This window comes from Aphelocoma coerulescens, chromosome 7 (assembly GCF_041296385.1).
Source record: "Aphelocoma coerulescens isolate FSJ_1873_10779 chromosome 7, UR_Acoe_1.0, whole genome shotgun sequence".
Lineage (NCBI taxonomy): Eukaryota > Metazoa > Chordata > Aves > Passeriformes > Corvidae > Aphelocoma > Aphelocoma coerulescens.
Genome location: NC_091021.1, coordinates 12,908,703 through 12,927,305, shown reverse-complemented (window position 1 = coordinate 12,927,305; position 18,603 = coordinate 12,908,703). Strand labels below are relative to the sequence as shown.

General features: G+C 50.3%; 2 protein-coding genes across 2 annotated transcripts in view; one reads left to right on the top strand and one right to left on the bottom strand.

Moving 5' to 3' along the window:
- Positions 1-7,304, top strand: part of CCNYL1 (cyclin Y like 1) — a 33,303-nt gene extending 25,999 nt beyond the window's left edge. The window contains exons 9-10 of the mRNA XM_069022205.1: positions 2,607-2,769; positions 5,565-7,304. Of these exons, the coding sequence (XP_068878306.1) occupies positions 2,607-2,769; positions 5,565-5,681 (280 nt within the window). The 3' untranslated portion in view covers positions 5,682-7,304. The remainder of the gene's footprint in view (positions 1-2,606; positions 2,770-5,564) is intronic.
- Positions 7,305-13,137: 5,833 nt separating this feature from the next.
- On the bottom strand, positions 13,138-15,188 carry FZD5 (frizzled class receptor 5). The gene has a single exon (XM_069022204.1). The coding sequence runs from the start codon at positions 15,077-15,079 to the stop codon at positions 13,349-13,351; it is 1,731 nt and encodes a 576-aa protein (XP_068878305.1). The 5' UTR covers positions 15,080-15,188; the 3' UTR covers positions 13,138-13,348.
- Positions 15,189-18,603: the final 3,415 nt, after the last annotated feature.

Here is an 18,603-nt window from a genome sequence, read left to right as displayed (position 1 = left end):
TTGAATTTTTAGATATGGGCAGACACTGTACCACCCCCTCCCAGACAGTGGCACAGGGTGTTCATCCCGGGCTCTGTAACTGGGTGGACTTCACCACTCCTTGGCTAAATAACATCACCATAATAGGGACCTTGGCAAACTGCTTAAAATACTCAGCAAAATTGTCTTAAGTTTATAAGTCTACTTTCAGTTCATGGTTTGTACTATAGTTAATTGTCAGTCTTAGTAGTTGCAGTATTTTTTAAACCAGTCAGTTGATAGTGAGTATTAGCTATTCCAAATACAAGAGTCAGTAAGAGAAAAACATTGACAAAGGATTTCAGTCACAGTTGCATTCTAATGTTGGAGATAGCTGGTGATGCTGCCTAAAAATCCACCCAAAAAAAAAATCCCAGCAGCTCCCCAGCTAAAGATTGTTTGGCAGGAGTCTTCCAGGTATGGCTCCCTGGGTGGGCCATTCCTGTGCAGGAACAGCCTATCTACAAGACTGGTGGCAAGCTTTGTTTGTGAACTCCTGTGAATTTTCCTCTTGGGTCTCTGTATCTAGAATGACTTATTAACCTGACAGACACTCTTGTTGAACCACTGCAAGCCAGGCACGGGGGCTGCACCACTCTGGAACTGGTAAAAGTTTTTCATCTGATTTAGTTCACTCAGTTTGCAAACGTTTGTGTGTGTGTGTGTGTGTGTGTGTGTGTGTGCGTGCTCACAAGCCAGGCACCCCTTCTGGAGGCAGCATTAGGTGCACCTCCTCCCCACCAAACTCTCTCCCCACTGCTCAGAGTTGTGCTGGCAGCCCCCCTCACAGCTTTGTTAGAGCAGGAGCTGGGGGCTCTCAGGTTGTGAAGGGATACAAGATCCAGGCCTGGCAACTGCCACATGTGGTCATTTGCCTTTGCCTCATCCTACTCAACATAGCTGAAGTGTTCATCTTACTTTTTCTATCAGAAGCCCTTTTCTATTTGACCAAGGCAAAGGTGGGGTTTTTTAATGAAAGACGTTTTTCTTTTGGGTTTTGGGAGATGGGTTTTTTGGTTTGTTTTACTTATTTCTGATGGGAAAAAATCAAAATAAATTCAGTTGCTATTTGGAAGTCATCCTTTGTCAGAACTTGCTTCCTTTGATGAAAGAGAATCCATAATTGCTGAAAAATTAACTGTACAGCTGCTAATCTTGCCATGATTGTTTGTAAGGGGGGACATGCTGTTCATTCTTTAGGCTACATATATTTGTAAATAAGGCACAGAAAAAACATGGGCATTATCCTTTCCCAGGTTTTAAACCACTGTTAATAGACTTGTTAATCCAATGAAGAATTGTATTTTTACAGAATTAAAATGTATTAGCCTAGTGAGTACAAAAGGGGCAGTGAAGAGCATTTACTCACAGGGTAAATCAAGCTCTGATCAGCTGATCATCAAAACATTATCTGATTTACATCTCTATAGGCTTATGGCCATATGAACAGGAAATTAATTTTGGCACTAGGTTCAATGATACTTAAGTCTGCTATGCTAGAAAGAAGCACAAAGCTGCTATTCCTATTGAGACCCACCACCCAATACAGGACAACACAGATGATTCCTTGATTTATTTGCCGCCACACTGATAGGTAAAGCATCCATTTTAAAAGCTCCCAAAAAAGCAGTAACAACCTGACTGTGACTTGGTGCAGCTCATCTTCTGGTGTATTCACAGTTGGCCTATACAGCTGCTAAATTATGTTGGAACAGATCTGCTACCTGTAGGGACTGTTGTTGAGTTGTTGTTGAACTGAATTGCTTGGTTTGGGTACCACCAGTTTCTTTTTAGGTTAATTTGTAAAACATTGTTTTTCCTCTGTAGAATATCTCTGGTTTAGCTGACCACAGTACAGTAGCTGAAGCAGCTTTTTTCATGTCATGGCACTCTCCACGCTTTCCTCCAAGTATTTTGCCCAGTGAAAACAGACAAGAGAGTAAAAACTGGACAGTGCCCTTTGACATAGTACTTTGTTATCCTGCCTAATGCTATTGAGGAGAAAATTCCTTCTCCCACCTAATGCTGCTTATTTATTTATTTATTGGAGATGAATCCATGTTGCTTCAAGAGGCTTTTTTCTGTGAGATAATAGCAGCAGCTCTTCATAGATCCATTTGTTGCCGTGGTGATCTGCCTACTCCTTTTGTTAGTCCGCCTTTACTTCAATAAACCCCCTTCCTGTTATCAGCCTGGTGAAAATGTCTGCAAGTTCTTCAGAGCTAATAAACAGCATACATCATTCCTTTCATCTGATCACTATAGTGTGGGGCCGTATGAGAGTGAGAATGGCGCATGAATTGTACAGCTGCACTAATGGAACTCCGAAGAATGAACCTCCCCGCTCAGCCGAGAGAGTGCACGACAGGGCACTGCCTTCCTCTCCGAGCCGGAGGTGCCAGGACTCAAAAGCTGCACCTTGTTTTGAGCACCAGGGAATGACCTGCCTCTCGAAACTAATAATGCAGAGCTCTCGGTGACCTGTTTCAAAGTTGCTGGTTTTAAAACAAGCTTGAGGTCTCTTCAGTGTTTTCAGCCAGCTAAAACAATCTTTTTTTCCTTTGTCTTCTGTCCCTTGCGCCTCCTAGGAACGAGATGGAAAGACACTTCTTGGAGCTACTGCAGTTTAATATCAATGTTCCTGCCAGTGTTTACGCCAAATACTACTTTGATCTTCGCTCCCTAGCAGATGACAATAACCTGAGCTTTCTGCTGGAGCCTCTCAGTAAAGAGAGAGCACAGAAGCTGGAGGTAAATGGTCTGAGAGTGGCTGAGCAGGGGACTCTGTCTGTATGAGTAGTAAGAGCATCTGTTGCTAATCATGTTAAGTGGTGGTTAGAAAAACTAAAAAGCTTTTAGATTAGTGTATTACAGGGTAATTTAACCCCTTTATAAATACAGTTAGCACTTCTAAAACCATGCCTAAGCTAAGCTAGTATTCTGAAGAAAGGAAGGGTTTTGGAAGAGATTACAAAAGTCTAGCAGATCGCAAAATAAAATGGATGTTATTTTGGGTGTAGTTCAGCTTAAGTTCTAGGCTACTTAGGATTGAAAGGATTAGTGTCATATGTAATGGATTGTCTGTCCTTCCCTGGTCACAGTCTGTATTCCAAGCACCTAGAGACAGTCACACTCAGACCCTTCTCAATACTACCAGCTGAAGGTTTCCCACTGCATCCCACTGCACAGCTGCTTTTAGATTTAGAGGGAGCACTCTTACTGCTCTTATGGTTTAATAAACAATTTGTCTGGGGACAGCTGCAGAAATAAGTTGTGGATTCCTACCTTTCCAGAGAAATGTTGCTTTAAGATAAACTTCTGGAACAGCCCCTTCTTGGGAATCCTTCAGAGTGCCCAGAGGAGTGTAAATGCAGATTACTGTCCCTTTCTGCTCGATGGGAAGGGCTGTCCTTGTGGGGAGGCCCCACAGCCTTCTTGGCATGACGGCTCATTTTAAAAAGCTTTAGCTTTTGCAGAGTCAGTCTTCCGAGTTGCCGGAGATATTTAAGACATTTTGAAAATATATAAATTACCTGGGTTCCCAGGGAAATTTCTTGTTGGATCAATATAACCTTTCATCTGTCCAGATTTAATTGATGACTCCGCATGTTGTTCTGTTGACCTTTCAACAAAAGCATTACCACAGGCCCTGTGTACACTGATACCATAGTCCCTTTCAGAGAGGGGTGTGCTGCAGTACTCTTGGCTTATATTGTTCCGTTGTCCACCCCCAATAATTCTGCCACGGGCTAGGGATTTTACTGTGTCCCATAAGTGCCTGAACTTCTGGAGTAAGTATGATCCCTCCTGGTCCTTTGGAATGATAAGTATGATACGCCTATGAATTCCTCTATTTAAAGTTAAGCAATGCAGCTCTTCTGCTTTGTCTCACCCTTGTTACTTGCACTTTAAGCTAACACTGTCACTAAGTGTAAATGTGGTTGTAGGGCAGTTCATAGTCCACAGGAAATTGTTTACTGAACTGCTCAGTGCCAGGGCATAAGTGGATGATTTACAGATTGTGAGCCTGTTTTTTTTCTTCTTAGTATTTGGGGGCTTGGGATTTAAAACCAGATTAATTTTCAGTATGGTATGTAATTTGCTATCATGCACTTACTAATGCATGTCTTTTGGACATTTTGGGGTTTAATTCTAAAATGTGATAAATATTTAAACCATTCGCTAAAATTTTTAATTCTGCCTTTCTGGTAGAAGCACATAAGCAGCTGATAGGAGCCTGTATAAAGCAGTGAATTAGTGAATTCCAGAAACTGAAAACTGATTTACACCATATGGGCAACTGGGGCTAAATATGTCAACACAGGTTGCTGTGTGATCGATGTGCTAGCATTAAAGCAGGATGGAGAGTCTGTCTGGTCTTGCACCAGGAGCTCATGCCGCCAGTGTCTCAAAGAATGCCACTCTTGAGCCAAATGCATGCCTCCAGAAGGTCGGCAGAAATAAATGTAAATAATTATTTTAAAATACACTTAGAACTTTATTCATGCTCAGAGTGCTTTTCACCTTTTGAACTTGCAGAACATTGGGCTGTGCTGAATGGGTGCTGCCTTAAAGGGAAGGTGTAGGCTTGTAGCTGATCACAGGACTCTGAAAGTTCATCTGGTGATAGGTGGTAAATTATTAATGGAAGTAAATGTTCAGGACTGAAATTCAGTTCGACTTTTTTATTACAGGTATTCTTATTAATTTGCATTGATAATGCCTGAAGGCTCCAATCAGACATAGGCCTTGCAGGGGAGGGGACACAGTATTTTTTGACAATTGTGTTATTAGGATTTAAATAATTAGTCTTGTAACTAGAATAGCTAGATAAGCAGGGCAGAGGCAAGCCAATAAATGGATGAAAACAGTTCAACACTAGATTGTCTACATGTGCTAATATTTAATTGCTATAATAAAGTACCATGGCTGCCCTCCCTTCTCAGATCATGGGGGTGATCCTGGTAAGAATATGTTGGGAGTGAAGGTGTAGAGAAGGTAAAGGCAAAACAGACACACCCTAGTAGAACTTCATTTCCTCAGCTTGCTTGCCCTGAGTGGCCAAGGGTAAGATGCCCGAGGGAGTGCAGAAACCTTTTCAGTTTGAACCTTTTCTGTCAGAGAAATGCCTGTGTGCATTTCTGCACTGTTAAAATAAAATTTTTGTGCTGCTGCATGCACCACACCCAGCTACTAGGGGTGATTTTCAACATAACTTCCACAAACTTAAAAAGTCTGAAATGGATCCAAGTTTTTCACTAGATAGTGAGACTAGTAAAATGAAGAAGATACTTGGATATGGAAACCACGCACCTTCTTTAGGTCTACCTTTCTGATGGCTGGGGTTCATGTTAACCTGGGGCAGACCCCGCTACTATTTTCCCTCCAGAGTAGTTCTTATTTACTGTCATTCTGGGTAAAAAGCCATCTGTGTCACTGCTGCAGAGCACCTGTGCTGTAGGTGTTTTACACTTGTAACACCCCCCTTGGAGCACTCAGACTTTACTAATGCGGACTTCTCACTTGTGTCTGTCTGTGGTACCCAGGCAATCTCCCGACTGTGTGAAGACAAATACAAAGACTTGTCAAAAGCTGCTATGAGACGATCTTTCAGTGCTGATAACTTAGTTGGTATCCGCCGTTCTAATGCCATCCTCTCCTGAGGAGAGAGCAAGGTGCAGCACCATGAACCAGCATCCATAGAACCGGAGGAATCCACCACTCCATGCACACAAGCCAGCGGTGATGGTGTCTTCCAGCAGGAGGAAGCAAGGAGAGTAAATCAGCCAAGGGAGCCCAGAGCCTGAAGAACATACTTGGTGCAAAAGACAAGACCTTTGTCAAATCAACTCCCTCCTCCTTCTAATGTATCCAGAGGTGCAAAAACAAACTTATCTCCTTCTCTCCCCCACAGATGTTTGCTTACTATGTAGGCCTATAGCTGTGAACTCGAGGTTTTTAATAATAAGTAGTTTTAAATTTTAGAATTTAAACACTAACCACATGACTATAGTTACAATGTTCTTCCCTCCTCTTCCCTGTCATCCAGAGTCTCACTGCATTTGTATTTCAGGTCAATGCAGTGTTAACAAAAACAACACATGGGACTCTTAAAGTATAAAGCCACTCTGGAGCTGAAAACAGTAGCATAGACACGTGTTGATGGCTTTTCCCTGGTTTGGCTACTAAAAGCTGCTACTATTGGTGATGTGTTCATACAAGAAGCTGCCCAGCAGGAAGGAATTCCATCTCTGCACTCACAACTTCACTCCAGTAAAGATTGTCAAAAGACTTTGAATGTTTTGACTGGGGGCAGAGATATGGTTTTATGTATTGTTAAAATGTATAGGGTCCATGCTGCATTTCTTGTGAATTATGGTGCTTCTCTCATTTTCTAATACTTATATTGCTCTGGAAGAGATGTAATCTGTGTATTTTTCTGAGGCATTGAATGAAAAAGTTGGTCTGGAAACATCATCACCATCCCAAACAGTGTAGCAATCCAGTGGTGAATGGCGTGTGTGCAGCACTGCTTCTCTGAGTTCTACTGCAGATCTCTTGTGCTATATACAGTGAGTTCCTAAAGCTGATATTGTGCATCCATCTGGCTCTCCTTGGGTTTCAGTTTCCTGGGAGGAAGTTATATTCATAATGAGTTTGAGAATCCTGGACTACCTATCAAGGTAGATGGAAAAATATTGTGTTCAACTGAGAATTACCAGAAAGCTTTCTATAAACCCTTTTTTTTTTTTTTTTTTTTTTTCCCAAAGTGAATTTTATCTTGTTCAACTGCTCTAGAGGCTTGGGGTTTGCTCTTTCTGAGACTTTGGAACAGAGCTTACTTTCAAGCTCTGAAACTGAACTCTAAACAGGATAAGTATTATTAGACTCTTCCTGTTACAAGTCTTTGTAGTATCTTCCCTTCTTGGATCCTAATAGGTTCTAGGCCATGCGTCCTAGGAGCAGCTCTCCCTCCGAATGACACGGGTTTTGTGCACTTCCTCTTACAGCCAAGGCCCAGAAACTCACACTGAACAAGTCCATCTGCCTTTGGGAGTGGGGCTGTGTGAGTGCCATCATCAGTGTGGCTGCACTCAGCTGTTCAGTGATGCATACAGCCTTTTGCAGTATGCAAATGTGCCAGCCCCTGGCTCCCAAACCCACCGAACTTGGCACTTCAGGTATTGATCACAATTCAATATTGAAAATAACACTACATCTTCAGGTGGTTTTCCTTTCTCATGTTTGTATTAAAAGAAAAGCTAATAAACTCTATTTTAATTAAAGTTAAAGGTGAAGGGTGTGTTCTGTACAGTTGTTGGATTCCCCTGCCCCTCAAAAAAGGAAAAAAAGGGAAACCCCAGTGGTGTGTGTTACGGCCTCTCCATTCCCCACACCAGCCTCTCACCCTCATTTGGTCCCAGGGAGCTGGCAGTGTCTGGGAGCAGGCAGCAGAGTCCTGGGAGGGGTGCAGCCCTGCATGGCTGCCCAGATCTTCCCACATGGTCTTTGGATTTAGAACTTGACTCGGGCTGCTCAAATAAACCATTCAGTGACAGTTGCTTTGCACTTTAATGGCCTTTAAGTAGGGCCAGTCTCTCTGGAGGCCATTTGATGATTTTTAAGTCCTCCCTTGAGGAGCACTAAATTGGAAGCTACAAGTGACCAGCTCTTGGATTGACTTGTGACCTAATTGCTAATGAGCTTTGCTTCCCTCAGCACCTCCAGGTGCCTTCAGCTGTGTGGGATCGGTCTGGTGCACTTTGCTGTGGGGCTGCTCCAAAAGCAGCCACTCACTGTGAGCTGCTCAGCAGAGACTGGGGGCACTCGTTTCCCTTTTTTGCCAGATGAGTTGGAGACTCTTCCTGCTGATCTGGATGGCAGGTGACTGACAACTCAAGCTGAGGGCTACTTCTGCAATACATCCTGCAGGAGACAGCTGCTATGAACCTAATTTTGCTTTGAATATTACCTGGCTTTAGTTTTACTGTAGCCCAGAGCACATTAGCAATGGGATTTTGATCTGTTCCGCAGGCCTGAACTACAACTCAGCTTCTTAAGAGGGAAAAAATAGCAATTCCATTTACCATTCTGGTACCCCTACAAGAGTTAGATTCTGGAAAACACAGCTAGTGTGTTTCTCAGCTAAACAATAAAAGGTAAGCCATACAGCTCCCTTTTGAAGTGCAGGGCAGTAATAGTGTTTCAGAAGGAATTGCATTTAGGTGGTTCTGCTGAACTGTGAAGGGGGAATACCCTCCAATTTGCACTAATCTAGATGCTGGAAACACTTTTCTCAAAGAGGCAAAAGAAAAATTGCAATCATGGTCAGAATACTGGAATTACAGAGACTGTTACCTACCTCTGCTCCCAGGGAAGAGCAACTGGCTATGTACCTTGTTTTTTTTAATCCAACAGCTGAGTAATATTTAATCTATGTTGAGGTGACTGCTGCCTGCTTTCAGTTCCAGGGTAGCACTCCCCATCTGGCAGTAAATGCTGTTTGCAGAGACAGTAGCTGTGTTATGGCCCAGCAAGAGTCATGTGAGCAGCAGCCAGACTAGCAGGAGCAGCGTGTGTTCGCAGGCAGCAGGGGCAAGAAGCCATGGAGCTGTTTGTGGGCTACATGATGCCCTCAGGCTCCAGCAGCCCCTTCCCTTTGTGTACAGGGACTGTGTATTTTGTTTCCAAGGGAATTTTATGAGAACTACTTCAGTTTGGGTTTGGCAGTTAAGAGGACAGGCACTTGAGGGATGGAATAAATGTCAAGACCATTGCTCCTGGATAAGAGTATAGGTGTCAAGCATACCCTGAGCAAGCAGAAGAGGACAGAAGAGCCATTGAGGCGAGAGCTTGCACAGGAGGTTGGCAGGAACACTCAGGGCAGGGTGAACTGCTCCGTTTAGAGCTCAGCACTGGGCAGGCTGCAGCCCCCATCCTGTCCTGGGAATTCGCACAGCACAGCATTGCAGGACAATGACACAGAACTGGCATTCCATATTGTTACCTGGGAAAACTACACTTGCACCAAATAAGCTGTTTGCCAACACAGAGTGAATTACAGGGTGCTGCCAAAGTGACTGTAGTGCCCTTACTAACACCCACCCCCCAAAGGACTGGCAGAACAGCACTTAATGGCAGAACATGGGCCTGTTTGTCTTAGGATTAGGAAAGTCTCAGGCTGCCTTCACAGGCAAGGCATGTTCTAGGTGAAATAACCACTTTGGCTTCTGATGTATGATATTAAAACCTATTTGAAGAACCACATGGTCCCCATGCCATCAGACATTGTCATTCCCCATGCCACCCAGTTTGAAATTGTGCTGCATTTCCACCATTCAGCCCCAGGGAAGCCGGTGGCTGCCTCGAGGGTGGCTTAAGCTGACCAAGTAGAACCTGGAGAGCACAGGAGAGACACAGGAGCACAAGCATTGGGCCGGCCGTGCGGGATCACGTATGTGCTCACGGGGACAGAGTCCTGCAGGTGATTCACACAGCTGCCTGCAGGAAAGGCCCTTCCCTTGCTTGGAAACTGTGGCTTGAGGTAGGCGGTGCATGGCAGTGCTGCCAAACTCCTGTTTACTGAGGAGCTGGGGACACAACAGCTTCCTGGCAGGCAAGAATGACAACAAGGCTGCCAGCAAGGTGCTGGAGTTACTTCCGGGAGCAGGCAGTGAGTGTCCACAGCTCCTTGGGAAGAACCTGATGCTGAAATGGTTCATGTCCCCTCCACACCCCAAAACTGCTGCCCCTCAAGCGACAGGATCAGTCCAAATTTTGTGTGTTTTGCCTGTACTTGAGCATGGGGGGGCAGATTCCTGCAGAATCAGGTGAGTCAGGCTGTGGGACTGTCAGGTTCAGTACTGGGTGCTGGAATGCTGCTTCCAGGTAAGAGATCCTATCTAGTGGGACCTGGTGTGTGCCTACACACCTAACTAGATAGCAGAGTCCTGCACCATTAGTCACCACGGAGCCAGCCTTAACCCCTTACTGTCCCACCTCAAGTGCTCCTCGCAACAGGAGAGGTCGCACAGCAGATGGCAACACGGCCACCCAAAAGGGCCAGCGTGCCGCATCCCGCTTGGCTCGGAGCTGTCATCTGCTTGGCCTTAGGAGTATCAAAGGGCACCTCTTCAGGGCTGATCTCAGCGCAGGGCGAGGGACACGTACTGTGCAAACTGCAGAACGCCAATAAAAGTTGATAGTTAACCCTCTTTTAGCAGCGAGGCCTGACCTTGGCCCATCAGGGGAATGCCCTGTCAGCGAGGTCATGGGCACAGCCAGCACAGCTGCCCCCAAGCACAGAACCTGGCTCAGGGCAGAGCCTGGCTGCACCACCCAGCCTGGGCACGCCGGCGCTGAGGGCACAGATGTGTGGCATCCTCCGTGCCAAGGGCAGCTCTGCGTGGGGTTCGTGCACATGGAACATGCTATTCCTGTGCCACACAAATGCAGTTGCCTCACCAGCTCCCCACGATCCCCAGGGATAAAGAGCCCTGCACGGCCCTCCAGCACATACCTCCCCGTCCCCCTGACAGGTAAGTTTTTAAGGTAATAAATAACAGAAGCAGAAGTAAAGAAAACAACACACACTATTTTTTTATCCTCATAAATAACTAATCTTGATACTTCTCTTTGAATAAAATTTCTTCAGCTTTTCACAAAATATAGTACAGTTATTTAAGCAACATTGAACAGCATGGGTAACGGAAGAGGCAAAACCCAATATGTAAATTGGCTACAGCAGACAGGGCACACGGAAACAGCTCCTTCCCCCTCCTGCCACTTGTTGCTGAGAAGCCAGGCTCAAACACGAGTTGATTGTATTACCCTACCTTTAGATCAAAGCTGAAAACGCTCTTGCATTTTTCAATAGGCAACAGTTTGTAGCTAATCTTGGATTTCTTTACACAGTCAGTTGCACTTTGGAAAAAACAAAAACAGCAAAATACCACCTTTGACATGGTTTTGTTCATTGTATTGCATGATGTGTGTTTAGCTGTATCTACAAAAGGCACTATAGAGAGAGAGGAGTCCAGGAAGGTGTGGACTGGAGCAGGTTGGAATCATTTAATGCCCTGGATCACAATACAAGACTACCCACAGCGTCTCTGCGCCTGACCCGCCTCACTGCTGAGAACACACCTGTCCCTAACCTGTATCAAAGGTCACTACGGCTTCTGTGTGTACAAATTAGGCTATAATACAACTATTTACAGTTTGTAACACAATATGGTGCAATTATGTCCATAATAAAGAACTCCAACATTCTGGAGGGGGTGAGCCCTATTGCAAGAGTTGCGGATGGGTGCGGCTGAACAGTCCCTGGTGAGCCCTCCGTCCTTGCACCTCTGTCTCCTCTATCCAGGACACCCCAGAGACACTCACGCAGTACCTTTAAAATCTGGAGATGTGCCACTTGAGTGTTCCCTCACTTCCCAGGCTTTGGTTTTAAAATTAGGTGGAAACCTTTTTGACTGAAGTGGTCCAAAGGTGTTGAGAACAACCTCAGATCCTTGCAGTCCTGTGGGAGCAAAGCCAGCAGTTGTTCTCCAGTGCTTGAGCAGCTGGGTCACAGTGCCACGCTTGAAGGAGAGCAAAAAGGACTCCAGTAATGGCTGGGTAGTTACATACATGATCACTGCTTAGGGCAGGGGAAAAAAACCATTAAACCCAGGTGCTTTCACAAGTGGCCTGAAGCCAGAGGCAGCCAGCCTCATCCTGTGCCACAGCTGGAGCCCCTTGCCCTGGCTGCATTTAGTGACTTTGACAACAGCCCCCCCCCCCCGCCCCCCCCCCATTATTCTACTTATTGAAACCCAGCTGTCACCACTGCTTAATGCCAGGCAATGGTTCTGTCAGTGCTCAGCTGCTGTCTGATCCAGGGAAGTGAAAAAGGCTTGGGAAGTTGGAGGAAAAGAAGTACAAGCGCTCTGCTAAGTTTTCCTAAATTAACTGCTTTCTCTCAAACCTGGTACCGTCTCTGTCAGAGGCACAGCTTTGAAAAAAGCAGCAACACGTACTGAAGTCGACTGACTGGAAAACCCAGCTGCTGCTCCGGAGAGACAGCCTGCCGCCTGGCTGGGACACCCCCGTGCAGTCACTACTCACTGCAGGGGTGCAACCACCCTTTCAGGGTTGGCTACGCCACAGCTGGCGGGCAGGGCACCGGGCCTGCCTCCCTCGCCCCAGGTAACCCGCGCGGCACAAGGGAGACGCGAGGAACTCACCCCGTTGCAGAGGCGAGGGGCTCGGGACAGCACCGGCCCCTTCCCAGGGCACCTGAGGAGAGCCGCGCTCGGTGCCGGAGCCAGCGGTGCCAGGGCTCCCTGCAAACCCCGCGCCGGGACGGCAGCCTCACCACCTTGCGCAGCCGGGGTGAGCGGCTCCATGGGCGGCGGAGCTGGCTGTACAGCGCGGAGCAGGGGGCCGGTGCCACCCCGCTGAGCCCACCGGAGCCAACTCCTGCCGGTCCTGAGCCCCTGACTGAAGGGAGCCGGATGTGCTTGCCCAGGGCAGAAGGGACCACAGGGGAGTCACCTGGTCCCCGTCTGTGCTGCAGACAGCTGGGACCCTGTCCCTGCCCGTCCTGAGGGCCGGGTGGCAGATCCTCTCCACGACCCCTTTGTCCTGCACTGTCACCACCACCCGTGAAGCCCCGGCCCGCGCGGCTCCTTCCCTCCGGCTCATTGTGCTGCTGCCCGAGCGGGGCCAGCGGCTGCCTCACACCAAGGGCTCCCAGCCTTCTTCTCCTCAATATGGAGCTGTGCCTGGGGGCACTGAGGGCAGTCTCCTGCTCTGCCCAGGGCACCCAGAGAGGCAGCACCCCCTGCCAGCTTTCCCTGATCCCCTCCCACTCTCTGGGCTTTAGTGAGTGGCTCAGTGGCAGTGCCAGCCCCCACCTGGGGTTGGGGGCCACCACCTGCCCTGCCTGCTACAGCTCTTTCACCCCAGCAAGCACCAGCAAGACCTGCCCAGAGCCTTGTTGTGGGACACAAATCAGTGCTCGAGGGCTACTGCCACCTGACTGGCCCACAGGCAGAAGCATCCCAGGACTGCAACCAGGATGTGGGACCCCAAGTAGGGCACACATGGCAGTGCCAGGCTCCAGGCCTCCCTCTGCCCCCACATAGCTGGCAGCACCTCCCCCTGCCCTGCCTGGGGCTGCAGCTGCTCCATGCCCATGGGCACACACACTCGGTCCCAGGCAGCACCACCATGGTGGGGCTGAGGATGCCAGGGGTGGCCCAGCTGTCACCCCCTCTTCTGTGGCCCAGGGTCTTTGCAACCCTCTCCTCCCTGTGGCTGGGGTCACCGAGGCTCCCTCCGGTCACACATGGGACAGTGGGACCTGCTTGTGGTAGGAGGCCATACTGGGCAGCACCGTCCTGCCCACCAGTGCCGGGCTGGCCTCACCGTACACAGAGGCGCCCGCAGGCTTCCTGCCCCGGCAGCAGCGGGTGGTGAAGCGCCTCCAGGACTCGAGTGTCTTGCCAGACCAGATCCAAACACCAGAGGTGATCCCCACCACAAGGCACATGAAGTACTTGAGCATGAAGACAGCATAGTCAGGCTTGGGGTGGTGAGGGTGCCCCGGGCAGGAGCAGTTCTGTGCCTGCTCCCAGGCCTCCCGGTTGTGCTGCTCGTAGATGTAGCAGGCAATGACAATGGTGGCAGGCACAGTGTAGAGCATGGTGAAGATGCCAATGCGAATCATCAGCTTCTCCAGTTTGTCAGTTTTGGTGCCGCCCTGCTTGATCACGCTGCGGATGCGAAAGAGCGAGACGAAGCCAGCCAGCAGGAAGAGGCTGCCGGTGAAGAGATAAACCACTAGTGGTGCCAGCACAAAGCCCCGCAGATTCTCCAGGCTCTGGTTGCCCACATAGCAAACCCCAGCCACCGGGTCACCGTCCACAGAGCTCAGTGCCAGGACCGCAATGGATTTGGCACTGGGGATGAGCCAGGCAGCCAGGTGGAAGTACTGCGAGTAGCTAGCAATGGCCTCATTGCCCCACTTCATGCCAGCTGCCAGGAACCAGGTGAGGGACAGGATGACCCACCAGATGGAGCTGGCCATGCCAAAGAAGTAGAGGAGAAGGAAAACCACGGTGCAGAGAGCAGGGCCTGTAGTTTCATAATGGATGTGGTGGTGCTCCAGGTTGCAAGCCACATTGGCATGCCCTGCCACCAGCCGCACAATGTAGCCCATGGAGACGAAGAGGTAGCAGGCAGAGAGGAAGATGATGGGGCGCTCAGGGTACTTGAAGCGCTCCATGTCAATGAGGAAGGTGGCCACGGTGGTTGAGGTGGAGAGGAAGCAGAGGATGGACCAGAGGCCGATCCAGAAGGTAGCAAAGGTCTTCTCATCCTGGGTGAAGTAGGGCTGGTAGCAGGGGATGGCGCAGTTGAGTACCTTCCCAGTCCTGATGCGGTTGTACAGCGGATGCGACTCCTTGGAGATGGGGATCAGGGGTGCTTTGCACTTGCAAGTCTGACCACAGTCCAGCCCTGAGAGGCGCTGCCCATCGAGTGGCATCAGGTTTTTGGCCATGTCCTTGGCAGGGCGTGTGGGCTTCCCAAAGAAAGGCGGCAGGGTGGTGGCTTCCGTGTGGTTGTATCCCATGCAAAGCACCTCGGTGTCCCCCAGCACCGGCAGGCTGTCGCAGCTCATCCTCTCGGGCCAGGCGAAGCCGTACTGCTGCATGATGGGCGAGCAGCCGGCCTTGGCCCGCTCGCAGACGGAGCGGCAGGGAGGCAGCGGCTTCGTGTAGTCGGACAGGCAGATAGGGGTGTACATGCTGCAGAGGAAGAAGCGCAGGTCCGGGGAGCACTGGATCTCCACCAGCGGCCAGAACTGGTGCACCTCCAGCCCGGCCTCGTCCTGCGTGTCGTGGTTGAACTGGTTGGGCATGTAGGTGAGGTTGTAGCCGATGCCCTTGCACATCGGCACCGTGATCTCCTGGCACACCAGCGCCTTGGAGGCGGCGCGCCCCGCCGCCGGCAGCCCCAGCAGCAGCGGCAGCCCCAGCAGCAGCGGCACCGGCAGCCCCCGGCCGCCCATCGCCGCCGCGCGTCCTACCGCCGCCGCATGTCCTGGGCACCTGCCGCCTCCGCGCCGGGAGCGAGGCCCCGCCGGGAGCAACAGCGGGACCCGGACCGCCGCCGCCGCCGCCACCTGCGCTCTGGGGCGGGCGGGCGCCCCCGCTCCGCGCCGCGCCCGCGCCCCGCCCCGCGCCCCGCCCCGGTCCGGCCTCGGGGCCGCCCCGGGACCGCCCCGGCCCCGCCCCCGCCACTGGCCCCGCCCCGCCGGGGCTCCCCGAGGCCGCCCCCACTCCGGGCACCGAGTGCCGCTGCGGCGAAACTGCCCCGGCCCCCGCCTGCTAGAGGCGGCCCGCCGGGTTCCCGTCCGCCGGCGCTCGGAGACCCACGGCGGCCCGGGGGCAGGCGGCGAAGTGAGAAGATGACGGTGCTGCCACACCACTGACTGCTCCGCATCTGTGCATCTCCTTCCCCTCTTGCCCGCCGGGGCCCTCCCGAGACCCGGCACCCTCCGCCCCCTCAGCGCCGCGACGGCCTGGCCCGGCTTCCCCGGCTCGGCGCGAAGAGCCAAGCGGGCCGGGGGCAGCGGCTGGAGGAGGAGGGCGGGCGGTGCCCGCGGTGCTGCTGCCGCGTCGCCCCTTCCTCCTCGGGCCCTTCAGCCCGTCTTCGCGGGAGGGGGCCGGGGTCTCCCTCCGCCGTAACGGGATTGGGACGAACGGGGGGAAACGGGGACGGGAAGACGTGCAGAGGTCCTGGCCGGATTTGCCTTGCTCCGGCAATGGCACATCAGCCCGGGTACAAGGGGCATGGGTAGCATCTACCGGCGCTGCCGCGTCCCAGCTGCCCGGCGGGGCAGCGCTCCCGATTCCCGGAACGCTGAGCCTCGGCGGGAAGGGAAACCGTCCCTGCCCAGGTGCAGGCAGCTGCGCTACCGCATTCCTGGCCCGGATTCTGGTCGCCCTCCGCTCCGCCTCGGAGTCGCTTCCCCAGCCCCTTCCTTCCCTCCCAGGCGGGTGGCAGGCGCTGGAGCGCAGCGCGAACCAACGACGAGACCGTGTCGGGGCTGAGGGCCCTGCCCAGGGCCCTGCCCAGCGCCCTGGGATCGCGGGGTCCTGCCAGGGCCGCCGAAGTGGTCACGCTCAGCTGCCAGGAATTCCAATACTCCAATCCATGCATTCACAAACACCGAAATTGCCAGCCTGATTTTCAGCCGCTTCCCTGAAAGCCCTGAAGCCCACATGTTCGGGGCACACAGGGGAACCGACCTGTTTCAGAAGCCAGATTCGGGGGTCACAGACTGCAACTGCTATAGCAGAGCCTGTATTCTGGCCAAGGCAGAAGGCTGCTCCCTAGCCCTTGTACAGGAGCTGCTCACCACCTCAGTGGATGTCGATGGAAAGGCAATTTGGACTAAAGTACTTGCATCCAGCCCTGGATCTGCTAGTCAAGACATACCCACAGCACATCACAGGTACAGACAGCTTGCATTCAAGGCCTGGTGCTAGGGAACACCAGCACCCAAAATACCCCTAACTGCACCCAGAGCCCAAAGCAAAGACTGAAAGCATGACTTAGCTCCTGCCTTTTTCCCAGAAGTAAAACCTGGCTTGTTTATTGCTCTGTGGCCAGTGGCTGATGTACCCACGGACAGAGATGGCTGCTGATGACCAAAGTCATCAGGGATTTTAAGGCAAGAGACTGTGAGGTCTGAAATCCATGTCCACCCAGCCTAGGCATGCATATTATTTGGCACTGTCAACTTTGATGCTTAACAACATTTTTCTAAAAAAAGGGGAAAAAAAATCTCACATCCCAATACCTCCTTGCTTTACACTGTAAATTTTCCCTGTAATAGAGCTATACAGAAGAAAATTACAAGTCACATGTTCCTTTGGAAGACAGTGGCATATCCTTGTAGCAGGAGTCATAACTTTTAATTCTCCCCAACGAGTTTCTGCGAACTAGCAGACCAGCAGAAAGCAATCACAGACAGTTTCATTATGGCTGTCAGTTGATTATCCAAATTATAGCTGAGAGCAGAGGGCAGCCTTTTTATTATCATCATTGCTGTACAATTAGAAAATGCTGATGAAGCTCCATAAGAGCAGAAATTCTCCTTTTTGTTGGCATTTTTCATTTTTATAAGCGTTCTCTTGGGCAATATCTTAGTTTGATTTGACACACAATGGGGAACAAATACATAGGTGGGAAGGGAGACGATAAGGAGAAAATGGGGCAGCTCTTAATTTCAGTTAATCTATCAACTCTTGTAGCCTGGTTCAGGTTTTGCCACTCCTCCAGATGTATCTAATTCTTAGAGCCTGGCTGTAAATAATGTTGTATTTGCTACACTGGGGACACATAAAATCCAATTAAGAGCCAGGTAGACATCTGTTGGCTTGCTCTGTGCTTCTGTTTCCTTTTTGTTTTTTTATGAATATGTAGCAGAACAACCAGAACAGGATTAAATATGGTGTAAGTGCAAGTGCAGTTGAAATGTTTGTTACTTATCTCTTCAGTATCGTATGAGAGTACAGTGCTTTATGTGCATCCAGCACTATTAGTAACAGAAAATGTGTCTGCACAAAATTTACTGTGTCAAACCCTGCAGACAAAAAAGAGTTTCCTGGCCGTAAGAAAATGCTTTTGTTGTTAAAAAACTCTTAAATTATTAAAAATTGCTTTACCTTTTATCCATGTGCAGAAAGCGTCCATGAAGCTCCACCATACTAGACAGATCTGCTTGGGAGTTCAGCTAATCCCTGCTCCTGGCTCCAGCCCAGAGGATACAGGCATGGACTGACGAGACGTGTCCTCACAGACATACCTTCCACCCACTGAGGCATTTTCAGCTGGGATGCAGCAGTTCCTGGTAGAAGCAGAAAGTTAAAAGGTGACAAATATTTCTGTATTTCGTTCTTTCACTGCTGATTGTGAGCACACACTGTTTACCTGGACAAACTGCTTTTGTGAAGGATACCATGACTTTTAAAAGACTTTAGAAAAGGACTAAGTGGGTTTCCTTTGTAAAGACTGGCTATTGCCCTTGCCCTTGTTAGAGGACTCAGCAGACTTTCGCAAAGAGCTTTTCAACCCAGGCTTTGGGCAGGGACAAAGCCAGGGAGCAATGATCTCGCTCTTGGCTTTGCTGGTACCAAAGCAGGGCAGGAAACTCCTGCCCCTCTTGTCATAGGATCAGAACACCATCCCTGGCCCTCGACCCTTCTTGCTTGAAGCGTCAAATCCTGGTTTTGTCTGCACTGATGACAAGTCTCCAGCTCCCAGGAAGGGAGCGGTGGGGGCCCAGTGCAGGTGACTCCGGTCTCCTGGTGCTGGTGGGCAGCCTGCCAGTCACCCCAGCTGGAGCTGTGCTGGCTCAGGCATTGCTCGAATTAGCAGTGACCCCTGATAACAAACTGCTTGAGCGAGGGGGTGCTGGGGACCATAAGGTGGTTTGCAGCAGCACAAGACTGTGCCTTACTGCCTGTCATGAGTGCAGGCACAGACAGCACATTTGGCATCATGGTGCAGCCAGTGCCAGCACAG